Source organism: Carassius carassius, chromosome 45 (genome assembly GCF_963082965.1).
Source record: "Carassius carassius chromosome 45, fCarCar2.1, whole genome shotgun sequence".
In the NCBI taxonomy this organism is placed as follows: Eukaryota; Metazoa; Chordata; class Actinopteri; order Cypriniformes; family Cyprinidae; genus Carassius; species Carassius carassius.
The window spans coordinates 22,618,612-22,643,202 of NC_081799.1; the positions used below are offsets into that span (position 1 = coordinate 22,618,612).

The 24,591-nt window shown below is 39.3% G+C and overlaps 3 protein-coding genes across 3 annotated transcripts; 2 read left to right on the plus strand and 1 right to left on the minus strand.

Annotated features, from left to right (window-relative positions):
- Positions 1 to 5,779: 5,779 nt before the first annotated feature.
- Positions 5,780 to 7,731, plus strand: LOC132127225 (interleukin-1 beta-like). Its single transcript, XM_059538998.1, has 6 exons — positions 5,780 to 5,847; positions 6,093 to 6,168; positions 6,261 to 6,441; positions 6,881 to 7,054; positions 7,147 to 7,283; positions 7,371 to 7,731. The coding sequence occupies exons 1-6, from the start codon at positions 5,795 to 5,797 to the stop codon at positions 7,602 to 7,604; spliced, it is 855 nt and encodes a 284-aa protein (XP_059394981.1). The 5' UTR covers positions 5,780 to 5,794; the 3' UTR covers positions 7,605 to 7,731.
- A 6,189-nt stretch (positions 7,732 to 13,920) lies between these two features.
- On the minus strand, positions 13,921 to 17,295 carry LOC132127757 (transcriptional activator protein Pur-beta). Its single transcript, XM_059539835.1, has one exon. The coding sequence runs from the start codon at positions 17,073 to 17,075 to the stop codon at positions 16,191 to 16,193; it is 885 nt and encodes a 294-aa protein (XP_059395818.1). The 5' UTR covers positions 17,076 to 17,295; the 3' UTR covers positions 13,921 to 16,190.
- Positions 17,296 to 21,537: 4,242 nt separating this feature from the next.
- On the plus strand, positions 21,538 to 23,333 carry LOC132127041 (histone H2A.Z). Its single transcript, XM_059538651.1, has 5 exons — positions 21,538 to 21,667; positions 22,277 to 22,354; positions 22,446 to 22,559; positions 22,719 to 22,848; positions 22,967 to 23,333. Exons 1-5 carry the CDS (start codon positions 21,665 to 21,667, stop codon positions 23,026 to 23,028), a joined length of 387 nt encoding a protein of 128 aa, XP_059394634.1. The 5' UTR covers positions 21,538 to 21,664; the 3' UTR covers positions 23,029 to 23,333.
- The last annotated feature ends 1,258 nt before the right edge of the window (positions 23,334 to 24,591 follow it).

Sequence of the window (24,591 nt, forward strand, 5' to 3'; positions counted from 1 at the left end):
TATAGTTTTCCTCTTAGTTCATAATGTGACTGTGGCGGGGGAGGCGTGGTTTAGCGAAGTCTGCAACGGGAGAGCGAGTGAAGAGACGAGCGGCGGTAAGTGGTTCAGGTGAGAAACAAGTAACAGCTGGATCTCGTTGCAGTGATTTGCGTGGGGAACCAACATTTAAGGAGCGCGACAGCTGGCGAAGAACGAGAGAGACGGGGACTCGTGAGAGAACTAGAACTTGGAAAGTGGCTCGGCAAGGACGGCAGTAGTGAATCCAGAGCGAGATTGTGAAGTGCGCGCATCTGCCGTGGGAAATTCTGTTAAATAAAATATCTCACGAGCCCCGTACGCCGACCCTGGTCTCCTTCCTCTACCTCAATCGGACTTTCATTACACTGGTGCGAAAACCCGGGAGGAAGGAGACTCCATCAGCTACATCATCCTCGCCGTTTGCGGACATCATTTCATCGCTCGCGGGCCTGCACCAAGAACACCACCAGGCCCTGCTGGACCTGCGGACCGACCAGGACCACCGGTTCCAGACTATGATGCGGGTCCAGCAGGAGGACCACGAGCTGTTCCAGAGCTTGCTGGACCGGGAGGGATGGATGGGGACGGCCTCCCCCAGCGCCCCGCCCGCCCACATGCTGCTCACCAAGATGGGTCCCGCCAACGATCCGGAGGCTTTCCTGGACCTGTTTGAGCGGACGGCGGAGGCATATGGGTGGCCGATGGACAGCTGGCCCGTCCGGGTGATCCCTATGCTGTCGGGGGAGGCCCAGAAGGCGGCCCAACAACTACCCGTCCCGAGCCTCCTGGTCTACGCCGACCTCAGACGAGCCATCCTCCAGAGGGTCGGCCTCAGCCCAGAACAACATCGCCAGCGATTCCGGTCGCTGGAGCTGGCCGAGGTGGGCCGACCCTTTGTGTTGGCGCCGCAGCTCCGGGACTCGTGCCGCAAATGGCTGCTGGCCGGGGACGGCGACGCCGAGTCCATCATCAACGCGGTGGTGCTGGAGCAGTTCGTCTCCCGCCTCCCAAAGAGGACCGCCCAGTGGGTCCAGTGCCATCGCCCGGCGTCGCTGGATCTGGCCATCCAGCTGGTGGCATGCTCCGGGGTCGGCGAGCCCCTCCCTGCTGTCTCTCTCTCACTCTCTTCCCCTGTCTCCCCTTTCCCCCCCACTCCGAAATCTCTCCCTCTCCCTAGGTCCCGTTGGGTGGGGCCACCGAGGGCTGCACCCCGCTGGAGGGTGGCGATGGAGCCTGCGGCCGGGGCACGAGGGATGGCGGCAACCCCGCGACGGGGGAGTGAAGACCCTCCGGCTGCTTCCCCACGTCACTTCCCTGAGCCACTTCCGACCACTGGGGCCGCGGTGAGACCCGGGCCAGCCTGCTGGCATTGCGGGGATTCGGGCTACTTTGTTGACAGGTGCCCGATGATGGAGGTGGGGACTCTGGTCCGGATCACGGACGACCCGCAGGCTGCCCCCGATCAAGCCGGGCTGTACCAAATACCTGTGAGTATTAAGGGGGGTACCTATCAGGCTCTGGTGGATTCAGGTTGTAACCAGACCTCCGTCCATCAAAGCCTGATACAATCCGGGGCATTCCGGGGAAGAGACGCTTAAGCATGCCTTCGAGCAGGTTCGCTCAATTGATGGGCGGGTCCTCCACCCTGAGCGTCCACTATCCCACCCGTATTTTGCCGTTATTAAAGACAGGTTGTATCGAGTGACCCACGACGCTCAGACAAAGGAAGATACAACCCAGCTGTTAGTACCGCAGGGCGCATTGTAATCCTATGGCAGGGCACTTAGGAGTAGCAGCAACACTAAATCGTCTACCGACCCGATTCTTTTGGCCAGGCATTAATGAGAACGTGCGCAGATGGTGCGCGTCTTGTCGGGAATGTCAGTTGGTTAACCCACCGGCCATTCCAAAAGCGCCTTTGCGCCCTATTTCTCTAGTGCAGGTCCCCTTCGAATGAATTGGTATGGACCTGATCGGGCCGTTAGAGCGATCCGCACGGGGACACCGTTTCACGTTGGTCTTAGTGGATTACGCGACACGGTATCCTGAAGCAGTGGCGCTCTGCAACATCTCGGCAAAGAGTGTGGCGGACGCCTTGTTTCGTTTAATCTCCCACGTGGGAATCCCAAAGGAGATTCTCACGGACCAGGGCACCGCGTTTATGTCACGTACATTAAGCGAATTGTACGGATTGTTGGACATTAAAGCGGTGCGTACCAGCGTCTATCACCCACAAACGGACGGTCTGGTCGAACGGTTTAATCGCACATTAAAAACCATGATCCGGAAGTTCGTACAAGAAGACGCGAAAAATTGGGACCGTTGGCTAGAACCCCTCTTATTTGCTGTGCACGAGGTCCCCCAAGCCTCCACGGGGTTTTCCCCCTTCGAGCTTCTCTATGGACGTCAGCCCCGGGGGGTGCTAGACATCCTGAGAGAGACTTGGGAGGACGGACACTCGGATAGCAAAAATGAAATTCAATATGTCCTGGACCTGCGCGCAAAAGACCATACACTGGGGGCGGCTCTCTATGGAGAATTTGCTCCAGGCCCAGGGCAGACAAAGCCAGCTATATAACCGGGGAGCTAAGCTGCAAGAATTAACACCGGGAGATAAAGTGCTCGTATTACTGCCAACCTCTAGCTCCAAATTGTTAGCCAAGTGGCCAGGACCCTTTGAGGTCACACGGCGGATAGGAGATCTAAATTATGAGGTAGTATGGACAGATAGAGGCGACTCACGGCAAATCTACCACCTCAACCTCCTTAAAAAATGGAGCGGGGAGGAGTCAGTGTTGCTAGCGACGGTAGTGAGTGGGCAGGAGGATCTCGGGCCAGAAGCGATTATTAAAGGAAAACCCCTCGCACTGGCCCTAGGAGGGGACCACCTCTCGCCCTCGCAGCTCACTGACATCGCGCGGTTGCAGGTAGAATTTGCGGACGTGTTTTCGCCCCTACCCGGTCGTACGGACCTGATTCAGCACCCCATTGAGACAGAGCCGAGTGTCGTAATTCGCAGCCGGCCGTATAGATTGCCTGAACACAAAAAAAGGTAGTTCAGACTGAATTAGAGGCCATGCTGGGGATGGGGGTAATCGAGGAGTCACACAGCGATTGGGCGAGCCCGATAGTTTTGGTGCCCAAAACGGACGGCTCGGTACAGTTCTGTGTAGACTATCGCAACGTGAATGCAGTTTCTAAATTTGACGCTTATCCAATGCCGCGAATTGATGAGTAGCTCGATCGGTTAGGCACGGCTCGTTTTTATTCGACATTGGACTTAACCAAAGGATACTGGCAGATCCCCTTATCTCCCATGTCCAAAGAAAAGACAGCCTTCACCACGCCGTTCGGATTAGACCAATTTGTTACGCTTCCGTTCGGCTTGTTCGGGGCCCCGGCTACGTTTCAGAGCCTCATGGATCGAGTGCTGCGGCCCCATGCTGCATATGCCGCAGCCTACCTGGATGATATTATTATATATAGTGGGGACTGGCAGCGGCATGTGGAGCATGTGAGGGCCGTCCTCAGGGCGCTGAGACGGGCGGGGCTAACGGCCAACCCGAAGAAGTGCGCAGTTGGGCGGGTGGAGGTAAAGTATCTGGGCTTCCACTTGGGCCACGGGCAGGTGCGTCCCCAAATTGATAAGACGGCAGCAATTGCAACCTGTCCCAGGCCCAAGACCAAAAAGGCAGTTCTTGGGGCTGGCGGGATATTATAGGAGGTTTATTCCTCATTAGTCGGACCTCACCAACCCGTTGACTGACCTCTCTAAAAAGGAGGTACCGGATACGGTCCAATGGACGGAGCAGTGCCAACGGGCCTTTACCCGAGTTAAGGCGGCCCTGTGTGGCGGGCCGCTCCTGCACTCTCCTAATTTTGCTCTCCCCTTTCTTTTGCAGACCGACGCGTCGGACATGGGGCTGTGCGTGGTCCTGTCCCAGGAGGTGGGGGGGGAGGACCGCCCGGTGCTGTACATTAGTCGAAAGCTCTCACAGAGGGAGACTAAGTACAGCACCATAGAGAAGGAGTGTTTGGCCATCAGGTGGGCGGTTCTCACACTTCGTTACTACCTCCTGGGATGGGAGTTCACCCTCTGCTCGGACCACGCGCCCCTCCAGTGGCTCCACCGCATGAAGGATACCAACGCGCGAAGACCAAAATCTCAGTGATCTTTAAACTCTTGATATCAGACTTGTCTTTCAAATAGAGAACATCAAATGTAAACTTATTTCATTATATATTTTGGCAAGTCACGTGTAGGCTTAAGGCCTTGTTCACAATAAAGCACATTTAAATAAGCAACGTTTAAACGGTATTTTCTTTTAGCATGTATTTTCATTGTCACTAGACAGACTTAAAACTGTAAGTTGAAATTGTTTCAACTATTTTGATGGGTTGCCATGATGACTTACTGATTATATCATCATTGGGTCAACTAAACACCACAAATAATGATATCCAACATGTAAGATACTGATAAAAACATACTGTGCTATTACAGTGTTGTTGAGGTGATTTTAGACATGTACTTTGATAGGCCATCTCAGAAGAACCTTGGGTTTAAATAAATGAGTGTACAAGCTGTTTTGCTACAAATTGGTGCCAGTGGAGACAGGGGCTAGTTGTCACATGGGATTACATAAAAGTAATTTAAATGTTTTCAGTCTCATAAATTTGATCATGTGTAGTTCAAAAATGTTGAAAATTAGGATGATTTCTTCCTACAAACGAAAACTTCAGTTGCATCACATAGTATTGCAAAAGCAGTTGGAAACCACAAAAAATGAACTCACAAACAAAATAGCCAAACTGCGTAATGTTATATTTATTAAAGCCTGTAATAAGCTGTTTAATTGCATAGTTTTCATTTTAACAAGCCTTATACATTTTTAGTAGTCAAGATACTGAGAAATAGATACATTCACAAAAATGTATCACAGTTCATTTTTACAAAACTATTTTTGTTACTGGATGCCTTCTGCAAAAATACTATTAAAATGATCTCATGCTTATCTTGGTTTTCTTGTTGGTACTTGCTCAAACAAACGCCTTTTAATAACTTTATCATAAAAAACAAATGCTTCTCTGCTTTTTTGTTTTTTAAGAATTAGTCATAAAATATAATGCCAATGGCAATATTTTTCAAAGAATTGTAACTTTTAAAGAAACTTTGTATCTGTATACTTTCCTTTTTTAATATCTGATCATTTAAGACAGTCAAAACGTTTCAAAGTGACTCTTCATTTCATGAATGCAGAATCATAAACATTCAATGGAATTTTTCTATGTATTAAAATGCATTTTTGAATAAATGTTTAGATTCGGACAACTAAATTATCATTTTACCATCATTAGTGCATGCAAGCTCGTGCTTTACCTTTTCTTAGGAGAAAATGTAAATAATTAGCTTTACAGTTCTCTATCGTGACATGCAACAAAGGAAAGTAGGGAAGATTCTTTACAATTCCAAAGGAACACGTGGAACTGTAAAAATGTTATGTGGAAATGCAAAAAATTTTACTCCTTTGATGGAATTGATTGCGTGATTCTTAGAAAGGGGAAATTCAGGCTGAAGTGTATAAAAAGCACACTTCCACTGTCAGAAACACATTCAGCTGAGACTCTCCCAAGAGAAACAACGATTTAACCAGCTCAGTAACTCCAGATAAATTACTGGTATGTGGCATACTATGTTCTTTTCACATGGCTCTTGTTTGAAAGTCAGATTTAAAGATAAAGTTTGTTATTTTCACACTGTTTTCTCACTAGTTTTATGCTTTATTTTAGAAAGATGGAATTCATTGGACACTATATTTTGCATTCAGAGTAAGTACCTGCTTGTTTTTTATAACTGTATATATATATATATATATATATATATATAATTTTATATATATATATATATATAATTTTAATTAATGTATTATAAAATAGCTCTTGTCTAAATGATGATGCATTTAAAATAAAATCTGTAAATTATGCCTTTCTATATTTTTAATTAGCTTTGCTTTGCATTGGAATAATCTGCCTAAAACTCCTTTAATGATACATTTTGTTAATTTCCTAAACAGTGCACTCAAGAAAGACATAACTTACCCTGACAGTGCTGGCTTTGATGAACCGGACTGCCCAGATCTACAAGGCATGGTGAGTTGGTGGGCTGTTAAATATGCTTGTGGGTATGGTCTGATTAATATTAAGGCTTCTTAAAAATCACTTGTTGTTGTTTTTTTCTCCAGATGTGCCAATGCGATATGCATGAAGACATCAAACTGGAACCGTCTTCGCATCCTCACAGCATGAAGAAGGTGGTGAACATCATCATTGCTGTGGAAAGGTTGAAGCACATCAAAGAAATGTCTTCTGGCAAGTTTTGTGACGATGCGCTGCTCAACTTCATCTTGGAGAATGTAATCGAAGGTACAGTTAGCAAACTTTTAAGCAGCTTAAACTAACATCAGGTGGTTTGATAGTTGGTCAAGATGTTTAAAGATGGAAGCACCAGCAACAAACCTGTAAATATATCCAAACTTCATTTTTGATTAGTAATATGCATTGCTAAGAATTCATTTGGACAACTTCTAATGTGATTTTCTCAGTGTTTAGATTTTTTTGCACTCTCAGATTCCAGATTTTCAAATAGTTGCATCTCTGCCAAATATTGTCTGATCCTAATAAACCAAACATCAGCTTTTAGATGATGTATAATTCTCAATTTCGAAATATTGACACTTAAGACTGGTTTTGTGGTCCATAGTCACATATTATATTAATTGATTTAAAAAGGAAATTTGACTACCATAACGTTTAAGAATTTGCTCTCTTTTGATTGATCTTCACTGTCTTTTTATTTCCACAGAGCGTCTGGTGAAGCCACTTAATGTGACACCGACTTACAGTAAGGCCAGTCGGACCCTGCAGTGCACCATTTGCGATAATTACAAAAAGACTCTGGTGCAGAGCAACAAACTGACCAACGAAGATCTTCATTTGAAGGCAGTGACGCTGAGTGCAGGAAACATTCAATACAAAGGTAAATCTTCAACACAAGCTTTCACATGTAAATGCATGACTTCAGAAATGTCCTTTTGACATTACCCCCTACACATTTTTTGCTCCTTTCAGTTCGATTCAGCATGTCGACGTACTTATCCAGTGCTCCACAAAATAAGGGCCAGCCTGTGTGCCTGGCGATCTCCAACAGCAACCTCTACATTGCTTGTACCGAGTCTGATGGGTCTTCCCCCATCCTGATCTTGAAGGTCCGTGCACCACAAATACATTAACCTTCCCCAAGAAATTTTTCCACATTATAAAATGAGGATTTAAAGCGCTTTTTATTTTTTTAGGAGGTCAGTGGCCCCCTGAACACCATTAAAGTTGGTGACCCGAACGGGTACGACAGCCTCCTCTTCTTCAGGAAAGAGACGGGCACAGCTTACAACACTTTTGAATCTGTTAAATATCCTGGATGGTATATTTCCACCGCTTTTGATGACTGGGAGAGGGTGGAAATGATCCAGGTGCCAACTGACCGAACCACAAACTTCACACTTGAAGATCAACAAGCAATCCTGAGTTAAGAATCAGATTCGATCCAAAAACACATTTCCAGAGAGTATGTACCATGTACAGTTTATAATCTGGATTTGTTCAAACGTTGCAAACCTGAATGATTTTATGCATCTGTCTGGCTTTTTATAATCATTTTTATTTGTTTGCAATTTATAAGGTTTGTGTTGGGAATGGTAAATTCATGTTGAATTTTCCTGAAGTATGAGCAAACACTTTTGCCTATGTGCTTAATTTAATTATATTTAATATTTATTTTAAATTATTCTTAAATCAAGATTATTTAAAACTGTACTGATTGTATCTTCTATTAAAATAAACCTATGATATGGATGTTACTTGGTGTTGTGTGGTTGATTAACTTTGATTAGTTAATAATATAAAGATTATTATTGTTACAAGATTGCTATTAAGATTATTAAATAAAGTGACAACAGAATATCAAAAAGAAAATCCAAACTCTTATCAGCTTAAATAAACTGCATTTATGCATTTTAAGGCACTATGTGGAGACACCAAAATAATGCAATTGACAGAAACACTAATTAATAAATTCTAAAGTTAATAGATAATTAACTTGCATTCATCCTACACTTAAATGCAATTAATTTATGCTTGAAGCATTGATTATTTATTTATTTATTTATTTTTGTGCATTGATTTCACTTTATTGATAATCTTATGTAAAATGTTACTTTTCAATGGATCTTGAACTTGGAACTTTATTTTTAATAATGTTTTGTTAGCTGAATTTATGCAGCCCAAAAATAGCTACTTTATATGACATTAGCACAGAACTTTATATCATTTAACAATGAGACATTTTGAAATTTTATTAAACGAGACAAAATAAACTTAGAAATTTTACTCTGAAACATGGAGAAGTAAAAACTTACGGTAAATTTAAAAACTAAGTTTTGTTATAATTGTTAGTTTTATATATCAGATCACAATTCCCTCTGCTGTTCTTTCTCTGGTCCTGACACAGAAAATAAGACACGAGCGCAATCATGCGGTAGAACGTTTCACTGCATACAGATGATTGACTGTATTACATAAAAACATAAGCGTCCTCAGTGTTGGATATGTTGTCTGTTATAGTTTTCCTCTTAGTTCATAATGTGACCAAAATCTCAGTGATCTTTAAACTCTTGATATCAGACTTGTCTTTCAAATAGAGCACATCAAATGTCAACTTATTTCATTATATATTTTGGCAAGTCACGTGTAGGCTTAAGGCCTTTTTCACAATAAAGCAAATTTAAATAAGCAACGTTTAAAAGGTATTTTCTTTTAGCATGTATTTTCATTGTCACTAGACAGACTTAAAACTGTAAGTTGAAATTGGTTCAACTATTTTGATGGGTTGCCATGATGACTTACTGATTATATCATCATTGGGTCAACTAAACACCACAAATAATGATATCCAACATGTAAGATACTGATAAAAACATACTGTGCTATTACAGTGTTGTTGAGGTGATTTTAGACATGTACTTTGATAGGCCATCTCAGAAGAACCTTGGGTTTAAATAAATATAAATATGGAGCACAACGTTAAATGAACACATATTGCCTTCTGTCATAATTGCTGTATACTTGTGAAGTTAAAAAAAATATATATATATATATATAATAATTCACACACAATCATCATTAATACATTTAAATTTGAAACCTTCACATCTGGCCAAAAAACTATTGATTAAACCATAATAACACTTCCTCCAGTAGAAAATAAAATAAAAATCCATCCACTGTCATCCCCTCACATCAAAACACACCACCATGACCTATTTTTGCTTGTTAATGGTGATCTGTGCATATTTCTCTCCTGATTCAGACGAGGAAACTTTTTCACTGCAGAAAGCAATATTATGGATAGAGGACTCTGATTTTGGCCTCTCATTCTGACGGCACCCATTCACTACAGAGGATCCATGGGTGAGCAAGTGATGGAATGCTACATTTCTCCAAATCTGATGAAGAAACAAACTCATCTACATCTTGGATGACCTGAGGTGAGTACATGTTCAGCAAATGTTCATTTTTGGGTGAGCTGTTCCTTTAAAGGCAATTTTATTACATATTAAAAATGTAAAGATGACTGCATCATAAGGTTCTGTGGTTTCATGAGCAAAGATTTAAATCACATGCCAAACGTGGTGTTTATCCTAAATGTGAAAGGATTCCTCCCTCACACCGCCCTCCAATGTAAGTGTTTGGAGCAAACCCGATTCCCATTTCACACAGAAGCTGCATTGAATTGCACAAGCCGAACCCATGCATACAAAAGACGGAGTGTCATAAAAGATGTTTCAGGTCATACTTTGCTGCAAATTTATTTATTTATTTATTTTTTGCACTATTATTTTCAATGAATTGACCAATATAGTTGCTTCTATATGAGTCGTTTATTCAAAATGATCTGAGAAGCGTGTAATATTTGTGCACGCGCCCTCCTCCTCCTCCCCCCGGGCGTTTGCACGCTCACATGCGCACGCTGCAGAATGTATGGCTCACATTCCATGGCAACACCAGCTAAATATAGCCTGCCAGCCCAGCAGCGCGCTGGGATCAGCGTTTCTTCCTGCGAACGCAGAATCCCCATCACGTAACGCCCCTCCCTCCTCCTCTTTACGCGGTCCTCTCATCTGCTCGAGTGTTCACTTCTCACCGGGGAGCTCGAGCTGGGTTCCAAAGGCAGCAGTTCATTTACAGAGTCAAACGGTGTGTGCTGCTCTCCGAGGACTTCACCTCACAACGATGTCGAAAGCATCGTGTGCAGCAGGTTTATTGTCATTAACAACAACAACAAATAAAATTAGAAAATGAGATATATAAACACACATACAGTTATGCTCATAAGTTTACATAACCCCTTGCAGAGTGTGCAAAATGTTAATAATTGAAACAAAATAAGTGGGATCATGACAATTGCATGTTATTTTTATTAGGTACTGTCCTGAATAAGCTATTTCACGTTTAAATATACTCCACAAGACAAAATAATAACTAAATTTATAGAAACATAAATTTTCATAACTTAAAATATTGAATAAAATTAAGTATAAACAAAACAAAAATCTTATTTAAGCTAGTTGCCATGAACTTAAAAAATATATATTAATAATTACTTTAAATAAATATCAAATCGTTACATTTCTGCTGGTTAATTGAAATAAAATAAACATTAACAGAAATAAATCTCTCAGCATCTCTTACAACATTTCTTACATGAAGTAACTAAAACTGAATAATTGAAAAACTTAGAAAAAAAACTGTGTAGACATAAGCTAATAACAGAAGATATCAAATTAAATAAAAATACAAAATAACAAAATTAAAATAAATAGTATATCAATGAATAACGCTTACTAATAATCTCATTATTAATTAAACAAAAAAGGTGTCTGCTAAATTAATAATTACACTTCAACGTAATCATCAACATAATCATAAGTCATAAGCATTATTAGTTTAACTTAGAAAAAATGTATGCACCACCATAAAGTCTTACCAACGAGACATATTTGCATTTTATTCATCTAGAGAAAAACCTAAGCCCGAACATTTGAATATCCTGGCACTTATGATGTCATATGACCCCACCCACCCTGACCTAAATCAGAATAATGACAGACCATCCAGTTGCGTGTCTAAATTTGGTCCACATTTAATGCTTAGAGACAGCGCCGAGTCTTCGTGACCAATGAATGCTCGTGTGATCACAGCAGGAGCTCAGTGCATTTCAAATAATCCGGATCTGATCTGGCAGAGACCTCAGCGTGGCATTGCGTCCCGGTCTACAGTGCCACCCTGTCTGTCTAATTCCACGGGTGCGACGGGGTCACTTCCTAAGGGTCAGCTGGGACACATAGTGTATTCGTACGTGGTATCCCCTGTATTCTTTAAAGAGGGTGACTTACATTCCCGTGGGCTCCTGTGAGAATGACTGTCATTATAGTGACGTTCACCAAATGGGCCGCAGGCATCTGTGTGGCTGGAGATGCTGCAATGTAGGTAAATTACATATTGTCAAACTGCAATTTTTACGTCACCATTACAACATGCCTTACCACGCACTGACTCACTTTTTAAGTTATGTAAGTCACGAAGTAAAGTTTTACTTTTACTTAACACTCAAAAGTTTGGGGTTAGTAATATCTTTTTTTAATATACTTTTATTCAGCAAGGAAATTCATTTGAGCAAAATTGACAATGTTACAGATGTCTGTTTTATTTAGATGCTATTCTTTTGAAGAATCCTGAACAAAAATGCATCAGTTTCCACATAATATTAACCATTTTTAACATTGATAATAATAATAAATATTTTTTCAGCAGTAAATCAGTATATTAGAATGATTTCTGAAGGATCATGTGACACTGAAGACTGGAGGAATGATGCTGAAAATTTAGCTTTGCATCACAGGAATAAATAAAATTTTTAAATATATTAAAATAGAAAACAGTTATAGTATTTCACAATATAACTGTTTTACTGTATTTTTGAGAAGAGACTTACTGACACCAAATGTTTGAACAGTATATTATGTGGCATATTAAGAATAATAAAAAAAGATATTTAACTTAAAATAAATAATTTACAGTGGAATGGTTTTAGTGGCTGAAGGTCTATTTCACTTTCAAAAACAAGAATGTAACCCAAAATCAGTTATTTGCTTTTATTGCAGTAACATTTATTATTATATTAGTAGCTGACATTGAATTGCAATGAATTACTGCACTAACTATTGGCAAAACGTTAGACAAACACAAAGTCATTTCAGAGGCGGGATTGAAACAAAAGCCATTACATTTTGACTAAAGACTATTATTAGAAGACAAATGGTTTTATAATTTACTTCTATAAAATAAATAGGTAAAATAATTTTTTATATTGACTATAGGGTTATCACTGTTAAACAAATCATTATTCTTGATTTAAATAAAGCTGAAATAAAATAAAGTATAAATATTAGATGAAACCCCTAAATGAAACAAAAATGACAAATGTCGCCTGGGCTACACTAAAATCACTAACTGGAAATAAATAAAGAAATAAATAAAAATAAATAAAGCTAAAAAGTAATATTTAAAAACAATTCTAAAATAAATTAAAAATAAAATAACATTAAACCTAAATAAAAATTATAATAAAAAATAAAATAAAAACAATTAGAACAAAAATACTTACAAAAAAATCGAAATAAAAGCTACTTGAAAATATGTACTACATAAATACTACTTAAACTGGTGAACACCATGTACATGAACAAAACAACACCAGTTCAGTAGTTTGCTTTCCATCACTTATAGTTTCCTTTATTCTGTTATAAACATACATAGCATTTTCTAAATATAGACTTGTAAATCTCCAAAAGAAAAAAAGGTTTAGCCATGGGAAAAATGGAAGGCTGCCCGATTTGATAGAAGCAGTCTATTGTGAGGGGCGGGGCTTGATGGGATGGGTGGAGATACTTTGAGTATCTGAGACCTGAGCTCTTGACAGTGTCCTGCAGTAGCTCCGTAACTTCAGCATCAAGTAACAGATATATATATATATATATATATATATATATATATATATATATACGAAGAATGCCAAGAACCTGAGTTTAAACCAGACGAGGGCATTCCGACGTTAAAATCTCTGCTGAACGCATAAGATAAGATATTGGAAAAATAGCTACCTTTCGATAAAGATTGTTCTATGAATTGCTGCTCTTGTGCGTATGATCAGGAAAATGTAGTTGACACATGGATGCTGTTAAGAGCTCGGGTGAGTCACCTGCAATAACAGAACATTCTTTCAGAAGTTTTCGTACAGTGGTACAGAGGTATTGTTCATTTGAAAAGTATGCAGACGCCCCACACAACTTTGCACAAATCCCAACGTCAGGATGAGTCGGCGAAGAGCCTGACAGGAAATTAACTCATAATCCCACCCCTCTGGATGAGTATTGCTTCCTGTCCCTTTTGTTTTTCTTTTTAGTGACAATAAGGCGGAAACCAAACACAAACGTTTACAGCACATGTAAGATATAGATGTAATATATATATATTACATCTGAAATAAACTCCGCCTAGTTCAGTTGAAAGTGTTCTGGTATTCTGCAAGAGATTTGTGCCCGATTCCTCATTTTAAACGAATGAAAAAAAATTGCTGCGATATTCAACTCCACTTTGAAGTTTAGCAGCCTAGAGGGTTTTAATGCATCTCTCAAAGTGAAGAAAAAATGCTTTCAAATTGCTTTTTGTTGTCTGAAACAATTAGTCTCAGTTGTTCCATATGACACATTCATTTCACTATTAGTACTGATGGGTCATACAATCAAAATGAATGCACAAACGCTGCTGATTTAGACACGCCAGCATATGGCAAATCTCCTTCCTAAAGCGAGCAGTGAGTCCTGTTATACAGCCAACTCAGCCCCCCTCGAGTCCCGAATGGTGCCTCCCGTCTACAAATGCTCAGTTTAGCAGAGCAACCCGAACAGCAGCTTAGGAGGGGAGCAGGCGGGGGGGAAACGCAAGAATGTCCTGCCAAAACAGCTGCTGTGTCACGCTTTCTATTGCCGTTTAGGCTCGGCTGCCAAATCAGGGCCTGTTTTTTAAGGTTGCACAGAAAACACTCAATGCTGTATGTTAATGTGTCAAACGACGGGTTTTTCTCCATTATGTGGCTTTATCACGTGCAGCGAATGCAGTCTGCTGATGTAATAAGATTTGCAGTGGCATGCAAACGAATCAACAATCGGGCCCTTGTGCCTCGCCGCACTACAGAGCAAACGGCACAGCTGAATCCACGGCCGCCAGGGCAGGAATGCTCACCCTGTTCATGCTTCTCGCATTAAAATAGCCGGCCTGCTAAGTCAGCACACTTTTGAGGAGAAACAGCTGCTGCAATCGTGGAAGTACAGAGAACGAGATCAGAGATTGGCATACATTAACAATTCTGCAGCAAACGGATAAGAGTGTGTGAAAATATTTCATAACATGGGATGCAATTCGACCATCTTGCATTTTAGGAAAGATCACAGCAGTATACATGACTTCAACAGCTGCCATTTAACACGAAACAGGTCAAAGGAGGCTTCACAAAACACTGTTGCTCCCCCCCAAAAAAAGAAAATGTTGTTAAATTCTTCGCGGTGGACGCAAACATAACGCATTTCGTGTTTTTGCTAAAGTGCATGGATGAGATCTGTTTAACGTCGTTAATAATCTTTCTCCATCATAACCCACTGGTCTACTTAGTTATTTTTATAATATTTTTGGTGAAAGGCTAAACAAAAGTCTTGCATTAATATAGCTGCAGATACTACACAAGAGAAAGCAATAAATTAAATAAAAAGGCAAATGCGGGACGGGCATGCTCAGAAATGGACACACGAGACTACCGGAAAGATGTTTGATATTAATCACGTAGAAAGAAAACATAATGAAGTGCGTGCTGTAAACTCAAAAAGGTTGTGGGAGGAGCTTGGGAGGGTGACGTTTCGCAAGGCTAATCTAATCTTCCACAAAACACATACACTGGACAGTCTTCCAATCCCAGCTTATTTCTCTTTTTTACAAAATTAGCTTCTTGAGCTTTAATAATTCTGTAGTTTATATATAATTTTTACTTTGTGTATTCAAAAATATGCTGGTTTGTTTTCGTATTCTCTGATAAAGAATGATCTCACATAAAAAAAATAAAAAAAAAAATAAAAAAAGACAACACTAAAGGGGACAGGGTGAAAACACTCGCCCACATAGCTGTCCTTTATATTAACTAATACCATGCATCTATTGACTTAAGCAATCTGTCCTTAAATATTCTGAGGGGACTTTGACCCAATGTTGATGTTGAATGTTGACCCCAAAACCAAAATATATCACCATCCATTTATAGCACCGGTGGAAGGATGTGCACAAAGCAACCATTTTCATCAATAATGCCTGTAATAAAGTCAGATTATGACTTTAAAAAGTCTCGCCATGAACAGCCGAGACACACAAACTCCAAACCAGGGGGTCAAAATGCTCCAAATCTGAATTAAAAACTTTTCATTGCTCAATCAAATTGGCCAAACCATAAAAGTCATGTTGGTCTGAGTACAAAAAAGGGAGCATTTGTCTATAAAAAGAAACAAATAAACTGGGAACAAAACTTTTGATATACATTTTGAAAGTCCCATGCTGCCTTGGGAGGAAACACACCATGAAGACCAGTGATGCTAGATATATATACTGTATATACTAAACTTCTCCCCTCTAAAAACATGTTTGCACCCTTATAGCATGGTTTTATCATATACGTGCCGCTTTTGAAATTCAGCAGCCTTGGCATTGATGTAACAAAAGTTTAATTGTGAGCTAAGACAATTAAACTTGCTGGTTTCACAGGACAGGGCAGCATCAGGAATAAATCAAACCCAACGAGACATCCTTCGCCCCACGCCTTAAAACTTGGACGACCCCACCCCCCTCCCCAAACTCTCACCACACAGAAATTTCACAGATCTATTTTTCTGTCCGATGAATATTTTAGTAGGCTATTTGAGTTCAGTTCATGCACTTTTTGTTTCACACATCTCCTGGGGTCAGTCGTCGTCCACGTCCTCGCCCTCGGACTCCTCTCTCCTCTCATACATCTTATCCCGGTGTCTCTCCTGGATCTCCTTCATCTCCTCGGCATAGCGGCAGAAGGCTCCTCCGAACTTCCCCCAGGCCTTGAAGGGGATGGTGATGGAGTTCCTGTAACTGGGCTTGACCTCGCTGACCCTCAGGAACACGCCGTACTTGTTGGAGCCCACGTCGAAGAAGAACCTCTTGGAGTCCACCATGATGGATGTGCCCTCGGGGAGCTCGCCGTAGCCCCCCGCGGCCCCGAGCCCCCCACTGAGCTCCTCGTCCTCCCCGCCGTAGTCGTCGATGAGCTTGGCGAGCGCGTCTCGGAACTCGATCAAGCCCTGCGCCGGCAGCGCGATGGTTTGGCCGGCCTGCACGCCACCGCCGGGACCGGCCCCTCCTCCACCGACGCTGAAGCCGGGACCTCGGTTGACGGTCTGGCGGATGCGCAGGAACCTCCCGCGCTGGTTCTCCTTTAAGTCGAGGTAGTATTTGCGGTTCTCGCGTACCAAGAACTCGCTCTTCAGAGCCCGCCGCGGGCCTCCGTCATCGCCAGCGGACGACTGCGCAATCTGCTCCGGGCTGCTCGGCCCCAGCTGGGCGTAATGCTCGATGAAATCCCCGAAGTAGTCGCGGAACTCGGCCGCTACGGACATGGAAAGAGTCAGGCGGCTCTTGGAGCCCCCGGCGCCCACCTCCGCTATCTTAATGAAGCGGCCCTTCGCGTTCTGCTTGACGTCCAAGTAGAAGCGCTTGTTCTGGATGTCAAGGCGCTTGGACGCCAGCTCTTGGGTCTCCTGCTCCCGCTGGAAGTGCTGGAGGCCCCCGCGCTCGCTCCCGCTGTCTCCATCCGCCATCTTCAGCACCTCCAGCCAACTTCTCCCTCTGAGAAACGCTCCTCTTTGCCCCGCTCCAGCAGGCACGGGTCTCAGCGACACAGCATTGGCTTCACATCTGCCAATAACAGGCGACGCGCTCTCGCGGGGTCACCAATAGGTCTGCGCGCTTGTCACTCGGAGCGCGAGGGAGGTGCGTTTGGGCTTCATTGGTTAGAGTCGTTTCCTCCTCCTGTGCCGGCATTTCCTGTCCTTCTGGAGCTAAGCTCAGGCTTTGAAGGAGAACTAATAAACATTATCATTTTTTTTTAATCAGAATCAGAAAGTGCTTTACTGCCAAGCTTGCGCTTACGAGGAATTTGTTTTAGCTTCCACACAGAGACAACAACAACACAAGAGACAATAACAAATAGAAAAATAGCCTAATCATTTATATATCAAAGTAGCTACTTCACTGTTTTGTATTGCCAGTGCAACTATGCAATGAAAGTAACAGAAAATTAAATAGATATATTCAGATATGACGTGCATTTGGTGTTGAAAACAATATAAAATATAGTGAATGTAAACGAAATAATTAAATAAATGTGAAATTAACATATTTTTAAACACTTAGTAACCTATTTATAGGCTATAAGTATTTTTATATTAGTATTGAAAAAAAATATAGGCTACTTTAAATGTAATGAAATTATATCTTCTTTAAAATCCATACTATAAGATGCTTCTAAATTATCAAAATACTTTGCATAACAGTTTTATGTAGAATTTAAATGTAGCCTACACATTTATTTATTTATTTATTTAATCTTAACCAGGGTCAGCAGTTTTCCCGCTCTTTAATCATGAGCAATGACGTAATCACCATAGACAGTAAAAGAAAAACACTGACGGTAGATCAGCTGCTGAACTTCCGGCTTTATGTGAGGGATGACGTCAAAGGTGACGTCGGGGTTTAATTCCAGAGGTCAGTGTGTTGTGAAAGTGATAAGGAAAAGCACGCACATGAATAGTGATCACTCTTTCTTTAATTTTAGAAGGTGATACAGTAATCAGTGTGTAACTGGCTGAATAACCCGGGTTGGGTTGAATAAGACTTTTTGTAGAGTGAAGTCAGATAAAATGGGCTATCAGGTAAAATGGGCCAAACTTTTTCATTACCACCTGCTTCTGGTGGTTAGGGGAAGTCGTGGCCTAGTGGTTAGAGAGTATGATTCCTCACCCTAGGGTTGTGAGTTTGAGTCTTGGGCCGGCAATACCACAACTGAGTTGTCCTTGAGCAAGGCATTGAACCCCCAACTGCCCCCTGGGTGCCGCAGCATAAATGATCCCCAATGCTCCGGATGTGTGTGTGTTCACTGCTGTGTGTGCACTTTGAATGGGTTAAATGCAGAGCACAAATTCTGAGTATGGGTCTACTTGGCTGTATGTCATTTTCTCTTTTCTCACTTTCTTATCAGTGTATTACAAAGGTACAAAACAGGGTTCAGTACTTCAATAAGTTGGTGTTAACATTATCAGTTAATTAAATTACAGTATTTAACTGTAAATTTAAGGTAAAACCTAAAACGTTGTTACCATATTTCTATGGTATAAATCTGGCAACCACAGCTGCCAGTTTTTTACCTTAAATTTTTTTTATAGGTTTTTTTTTTTTTTTTTACAGTGCATGCTTACCAACAAAGCAAAGGTTTATGAACAATTTTTTGACATGCTCTTTCAAATAGAAAAAGTTTTATTTAAAAAAGAATCTTAGGCTTTTGTGAAAAACAGCATTTTAGGTAGAAATGCCTGGTTAAGCTAAAATGGGCTGCAATTTTTAGCTAAAATGGGCTGCATACACACACACACACATTTTAAAACGGAAATTGAGGGTGAAAAAAGGTTTATAGGCCGAGATATTCATGCATATAAAATCTATAAAATTTATAAAAAATACAAACACACATAAACTACAAGTCAAAAGTTTTTAAACAGTGAGATTTTTTCTTACATGTTAGAAATATTTTTTCTATTTAAAATAACTGTTTTCTATTTGAATATATTTTAAAATGTAATTTATTCCTGTGAATCAAACCTAAATTTCTAATATGCTGTTCAAGAAACTTTTTTTATTCAGTTGAGTAATTTTTTTTTCGGGATTCTTTGCTGAATAGAAAGATCCTAAGATCAGCATTTATATGAAATAAAAAGCTTTTGTAACATTATAAACTCTACACTTCAAAAGCTTGGAGTCGATATTAAAAAGTAAAAAGACTGTTTTGCTATGGCATAAAGACAATAGTGTCAATTTACTGTTAAAAATAAAATAATTTCAGCCAACATTTCCTGTGTTGTTCTCTTTTTGTATTGGCCCATTTTACCTAAATGTTGTGCCGTTGTTCAAGAAGGTACCGGCTGTGTGCTGATACTCTAACGCTCATAATTTGAAAACAGTTATACGTTTTGACATTTAAAAATATATATAAATATTTAAGAGACCTATGCTAATTTATAAAAATATAATTAGATCTCATTCATAGCTTATTTGATGGTATTATAAGTAATTTACCAAAACGTGGCCCATTTTAGCTGACTTCACCCTACAAATTATTGCAAATTGTTTTAATTATTACTCTGTCCAACACAGTTCCAAATATTGCAACTCCAAAAAAAAATAAAAAGAGAGTTAATTAGGCCTGTAACAATATAGCATAATTATAGTATTTTACATTTAATGAAAACTAGAAATCATAAGATGAGCAATAACTTTTTTTTAAATCACTAAAATAATTCACCTGTTGCTCATGACTCTTAAATCAGCTATGAGAAATTTCCTATACCTATTTACTTGAGGTATACCTCAAGCTTCATAACTATATCAAATCTCATACCATATTCACCGCTTTTGTTTGCAAATCTGTGTGCCAACTGCAAAACTACTCTTGAATCTTAATAAACATGCAGTCCGATGCTACAGATTTTATTATTATTATTTTTTATCAAAGTCCTACAAATTTCCCCGCCCCCGGATGTCTTTCATCAGCCAATAACAGATCCAAGAATGCATAATCTATTTGGTAACATTAATGTTCAACTACCTTCGGGAAACCTTCATGTAAACATAAAAATCAATATAAATTATTTAAAAATCATGTAAATAAAACATTTTAGGCATCATAAGTCAAACACAAAATAATCCAGAAACAGTTTAGGCTACTTATGTGTATTTTAGATTTTATGACTGAATCCCTTTCTTTTAATTAAATAAGTTTATTAATATAGGTATTGCTAGCCTACTGTACCATACTGTAAAATAATAAATCAAGACGGAAAACAATAAATGTGGACTATTACGCCCTCCACTGTCAACAAATAAAAAGAAAAGTGCCAGCACAACCAATACTTTTTTAGTTCAAGAATAATTAATTAAATTAATTTTCAAAAGGTAAATAAATACTAAACAGGAGCAGCTAAAATATGAGTGTAAAATCTAACTTGCTTACAAAGTGAAGCAAAAACTCACAGACTTGACAAAAACGAGAGAAAAGAGGGAAATTTGCCAAAATGAGTTATTTATAACCTAATACAACTACAAAATTAAGACAATAAATTTGCATAGTTGAGGATAGGTGAGTTGTCACTTTTGGGTGGTATGTTCATGACAACGGCTTTGGCAATCAAATTTTAATTGAGGAACATAGGCTTTTAATCATATGATAATCAGGTTTTAATTCTGTACTATTGTTTTATACGTTTCTCGTTATTGTTGTGGTAATTCGTTCATTTACAGGTCAATCTCACAGACTGTAAAAGAGAAGCAGACAAAAAAAAAAAAAAAGGCGGCAAACGATCGCACATGCGCAAGTAGTCCAGGTAACTAAGGAGTCGAGCTTTTTTTTTTTAGAACATGGCCAGGTAAAAAAAAAAAAAAAAGTTTTAAAAACGTCCCCAAAACATAAAACAAATCATTATGTAAACGAGGGAAAGATGAAATAGGATAAAGAATACCAGCCATTCTATGATATATACATTAAATGCAGAATTAAGAAAATACATTAAAATCGTGCCTGCTCAGTTTTGTTCAAAATCCTGTTTGTTTTTTGTAGCTATATATATATATATATATAGCTATGGTCATCAACAGATATAAGCGCATGCAAAATGAAAAGGGCACGGACACTTTTCTTTAGGAAAAGAGGAAGCTGAACAGAAAGAGACCTGAAATAAACAGACAAAACGTGCTCAGTGACATAATTGATTAATTATGCATAAATTGTAGCTTTTACAACAGAATACACGATAACATGCCAGTTATTATTCTATAGAGTTTATTGTGATCGAAACTACCGATCACATCACAATTAAAAAAATACTTCTTTTTTTTTGCTATGAAAGATGACGGCGGCACGCATGCGCACAAGACTAGTGCTCTAAGAAAAAAAAAGAGAACTAAAAAAAACCACCCACATATAGAGAAGCTCTGTGATTGGACCAAACCGACGTTTCAAACCAAGACGTAGCTCGCTCATTGGTTATTAAGCGGGAACGTACCGCGCTAAACGCTGAAGTGGATATCATTGTGTTTTCCCTCCGTTTCGTGCGAAAACAGAAGAAGCTCGTCTGACGATATGGTAAAGCAACATTTTTATTGTACAATTTCTAAAATAAAGCCTAGTTCGGACGGCTATGTTTTGTATAAATTGTAAAGGTGTCGTGCTTTAATTCTGCGCACGTGATGGCTTTTAATAAGCTCGCGGTGTTTGTGGCTTTGCAGTGTTCTTGGAAAAGAGCGCCGACCGTGGATTAAAACCAATCTGGGGCTTTATAAAGCAAAACAAATCAAATCATGAGTGTATTTAATTGGATTGGTGTGATATGGCAATGTTTTAAGTTAATAGACCAACTTAGAGGTAACATGTGCTTATGTTGTTCGGACGCGCTGAAAAATAAGTTAATTTTGAATTTACTTTGTTTTATTTGTACTTTTATTTAAATACTAAGTATACAAAGTCATTTGGGGGGGTTTGTAAATCACTTTATTAAAAATACCTTCAAGTCAAAAAAAAAATCGAAGATGTAAGTTAACGTTAAATTAATGTCACAGGAGCGAGATTTCTGTTAATTATTTGAGAAAAATACCAGCAATTTCAGAGTAAAACTTGTTTCACTGCTGTTTCACGAGAGGTTTCTCGTCTTTCAACGAGACTTAAAAAAAAAAGCCTTTTCATGTGCTTCTGCAGGCTGGAGGAAAAGCTGGAAAGGACAGCGGAAAAGCCAAGACAAAAGCAGTCTCCAGATCACAAAGAGCTGGTCTGCAGGTACACATTCCTCTGCCACGTTTGGAAAAAATGAGCTGCTTTTGAATTTAACCATGTGATATTGAGTATGTGATTGGTTTTTATGTTTCAGTTCCCTGTAGGTCGTATCCACCGGCACCTGAAGACCCGAACCACCAGCCACGGTCGCGTCGGAGCTACAGCAGCGGTGTACAGTGCCGCTATCTTGGAGTACTTGACTGCTGAGGTAATGATTTTATTTTGGCACGGTTTGTTTAACAAGCCTGTTGGATGTCATAGTGGCAGATTTTTGGCTGGCTGTGAATTTTTTTTTTTTTTTCTTACCGTGAATCATCTGTAAAGCAAAATCAACCTCGTTCAAACCCATTGCTCATCTTATTTACAGGTTTTGGAGTTGGCTGGTAATGCCTCCAAGGATCTGAAGGTGAAGCGTATCACTCCGAGGCATTTACAGCTGGCCATCCGTGGTGATGAGGAGTTGGACTCACTTATCAAAGCTACTATTGCTGGTGGAGGTGAGCTTCTTGCATTAAATTTTAATTGATTTGCTTCTATTTTAATAGATTTGCATTAAATGTTGCTTTGCTGTAAAATGATATTATTTTAATGGCATGTCTTTGTCTTTCCCTACAGGTGTGATTCCACACATCCACAAGTCACTGATTGGAAAGAAGGGCCAGCAGAAAACTGTATAAGATGCATTGATGTTCGATTCTGTCTTTGTATAGAAAACGGCAGTCAGCATTGAGAGAGCAGTTGCTTTTGTTATGTTTCCCCATTTGTTTGGCAAGCATAGTTTAACATAACAGTGTTTAGAGTTTGATGTACTGTATTCATGGTAATTAATGGGGGAGGGGGGTGTTGCGTGTTCTGGGGTAAGGAAATGTAATCATGGTTTTTGTGTTTAGTTGGGTTAAGGAATGGGTTCTGGGTTTTGTGAGGTTTGGGTTTCGTTTATTGGCTTTTTAAAATCTGTTTTATACATTAAAAGATTTTTTTTCTAAGTGTTTTTGCCTTTTTGTGACTTTCATTTGACACATTGCTTAGCAACTCTTCATATTAGCTTTATGCTCCGCTAAATACTGCAGGAAATCTATTGAAATCCTGATAGTTATTCTTGGTTCATTTATATTATATAAATAGTTTTACACACTTGTGTAAACGTATTAAAGCAACTTTATTTTTTTTCTTAACATTAACATCAGCAGTTGATTTAATAGTACTTTTACATTTGATTATAGCTGCTTATTGATAACATTTATCAAATAGCTGTGGTCATAAGGGTTTGTTTGCCATAATTTGCCTTTCCACAAATAAAAGGGTCTCAATTTGCAGCAGAAAGTCTTAACTTATAGTCATGGCATTAAATGATCCTCCGAATATTTATTTTTTTGTGTGTGTATGTGAAGTCTCTTTAAATACAAATACATTTACTTTAAATATGCATACATAAAGTCTAGTTGCCTTAGGAATTAAACAGCTTTTTGTTCTTTTAATCATAAACTCACTTCATTTGGATCAATTTATTAGAAAACAACCAATTATGTCATTTTGCATCACTGTTAAATGGATCATTTAAGTATCTTTAGACAGTGAAGATTTTTCAAACATGATCAGATGCTACAGTACAAAAAAATTCTAATGGCTGCAAGCTGAGGTATATGAGTCAAAAGCTGTTACTGTAAAAATGATTAAGAAGTAGAGGAGATGTGTTAGAAGTTATATTTTCAAACAAAGTTTTAATGCAGCTCAATGTGTTCTCCCTAGACATTAACATTTAGAGAACATTGATGTATTGTGTTCCCTTCCATTTAATATTTTTCTTAAAAAAAATCTTAAATTTAACTTCATAAACCCTGTAACTGAATTTTTAATAATAGATAGTAGAGTGCTAAAATGTAAGATTAAAAGTGTTTTAGGTCAGTATATTTGTTGTACAAAATCCCCAAAATGATATGTAAGTACAATATTGTTTATGTTTTGGCTTCACATAATTTGAAGTCGGTAAGACTTTTTAATGTTTTTGAAAAAGTAAAATGCTGCATCTATTTTATCAAAAATACAGTAAAATAGTAATAATGGGAAATATTATTGCAATTTCAAAATACTGGCTATTTGCATATCATTTAAAATATAATTTATTCCTGTAATGCAAAGCTGAACATTCAGTATCATTACTACAGTCTTCAGTGTCACATGATCCTTCAGAAATCATTCTAATATGCTGATTTGTTGCTTTAACATTTATTATTATTATC

Excerpts from the sequence above, each read along its gene's own strand:
- LOC132127225 (XM_059538998.1), top strand. The coding sequence starts at position 5,795 with ATGCTTTATTTTAGAAAGATGGAATTCATTGGACACTATATTTTGCAT. Across the intron at positions 6,169-6,260 it reads GCCCAGATCTACAAGGCATG|ATGTGCCAATGCGATATGCA; the intron begins GTGAGTTGGTGG and ends TTTTTTCTCCAG. Across the intron at positions 7,055-7,146 it reads AGGAAACATTCAATACAAAG|TTCGATTCAGCATGTCGACG; the intron begins GTAAATCTTCAA and ends TGCTCCTTTCAG.
- LOC132127757 (XM_059539835.1), bottom strand. The coding sequence starts at position 17,075 with ATGGCGGATGGAGACAGCGGGAGCGAGCGCGGGGGCCTCCAGCACTTC.
- LOC132127041 (XM_059538651.1), top strand. Across the intron at positions 22,560-22,718 it reads TGGAGTACTTGACTGCTGAG|GTTTTGGAGTTGGCTGGTAA; the intron begins GTAATGATTTTA and ends TCTTATTTACAG. Across the intron at positions 22,849-22,966 it reads AGCTACTATTGCTGGTGGAG|GTGTGATTCCACACATCCAC; the intron begins GTGAGCTTCTTG and ends CTTTCCCTACAG.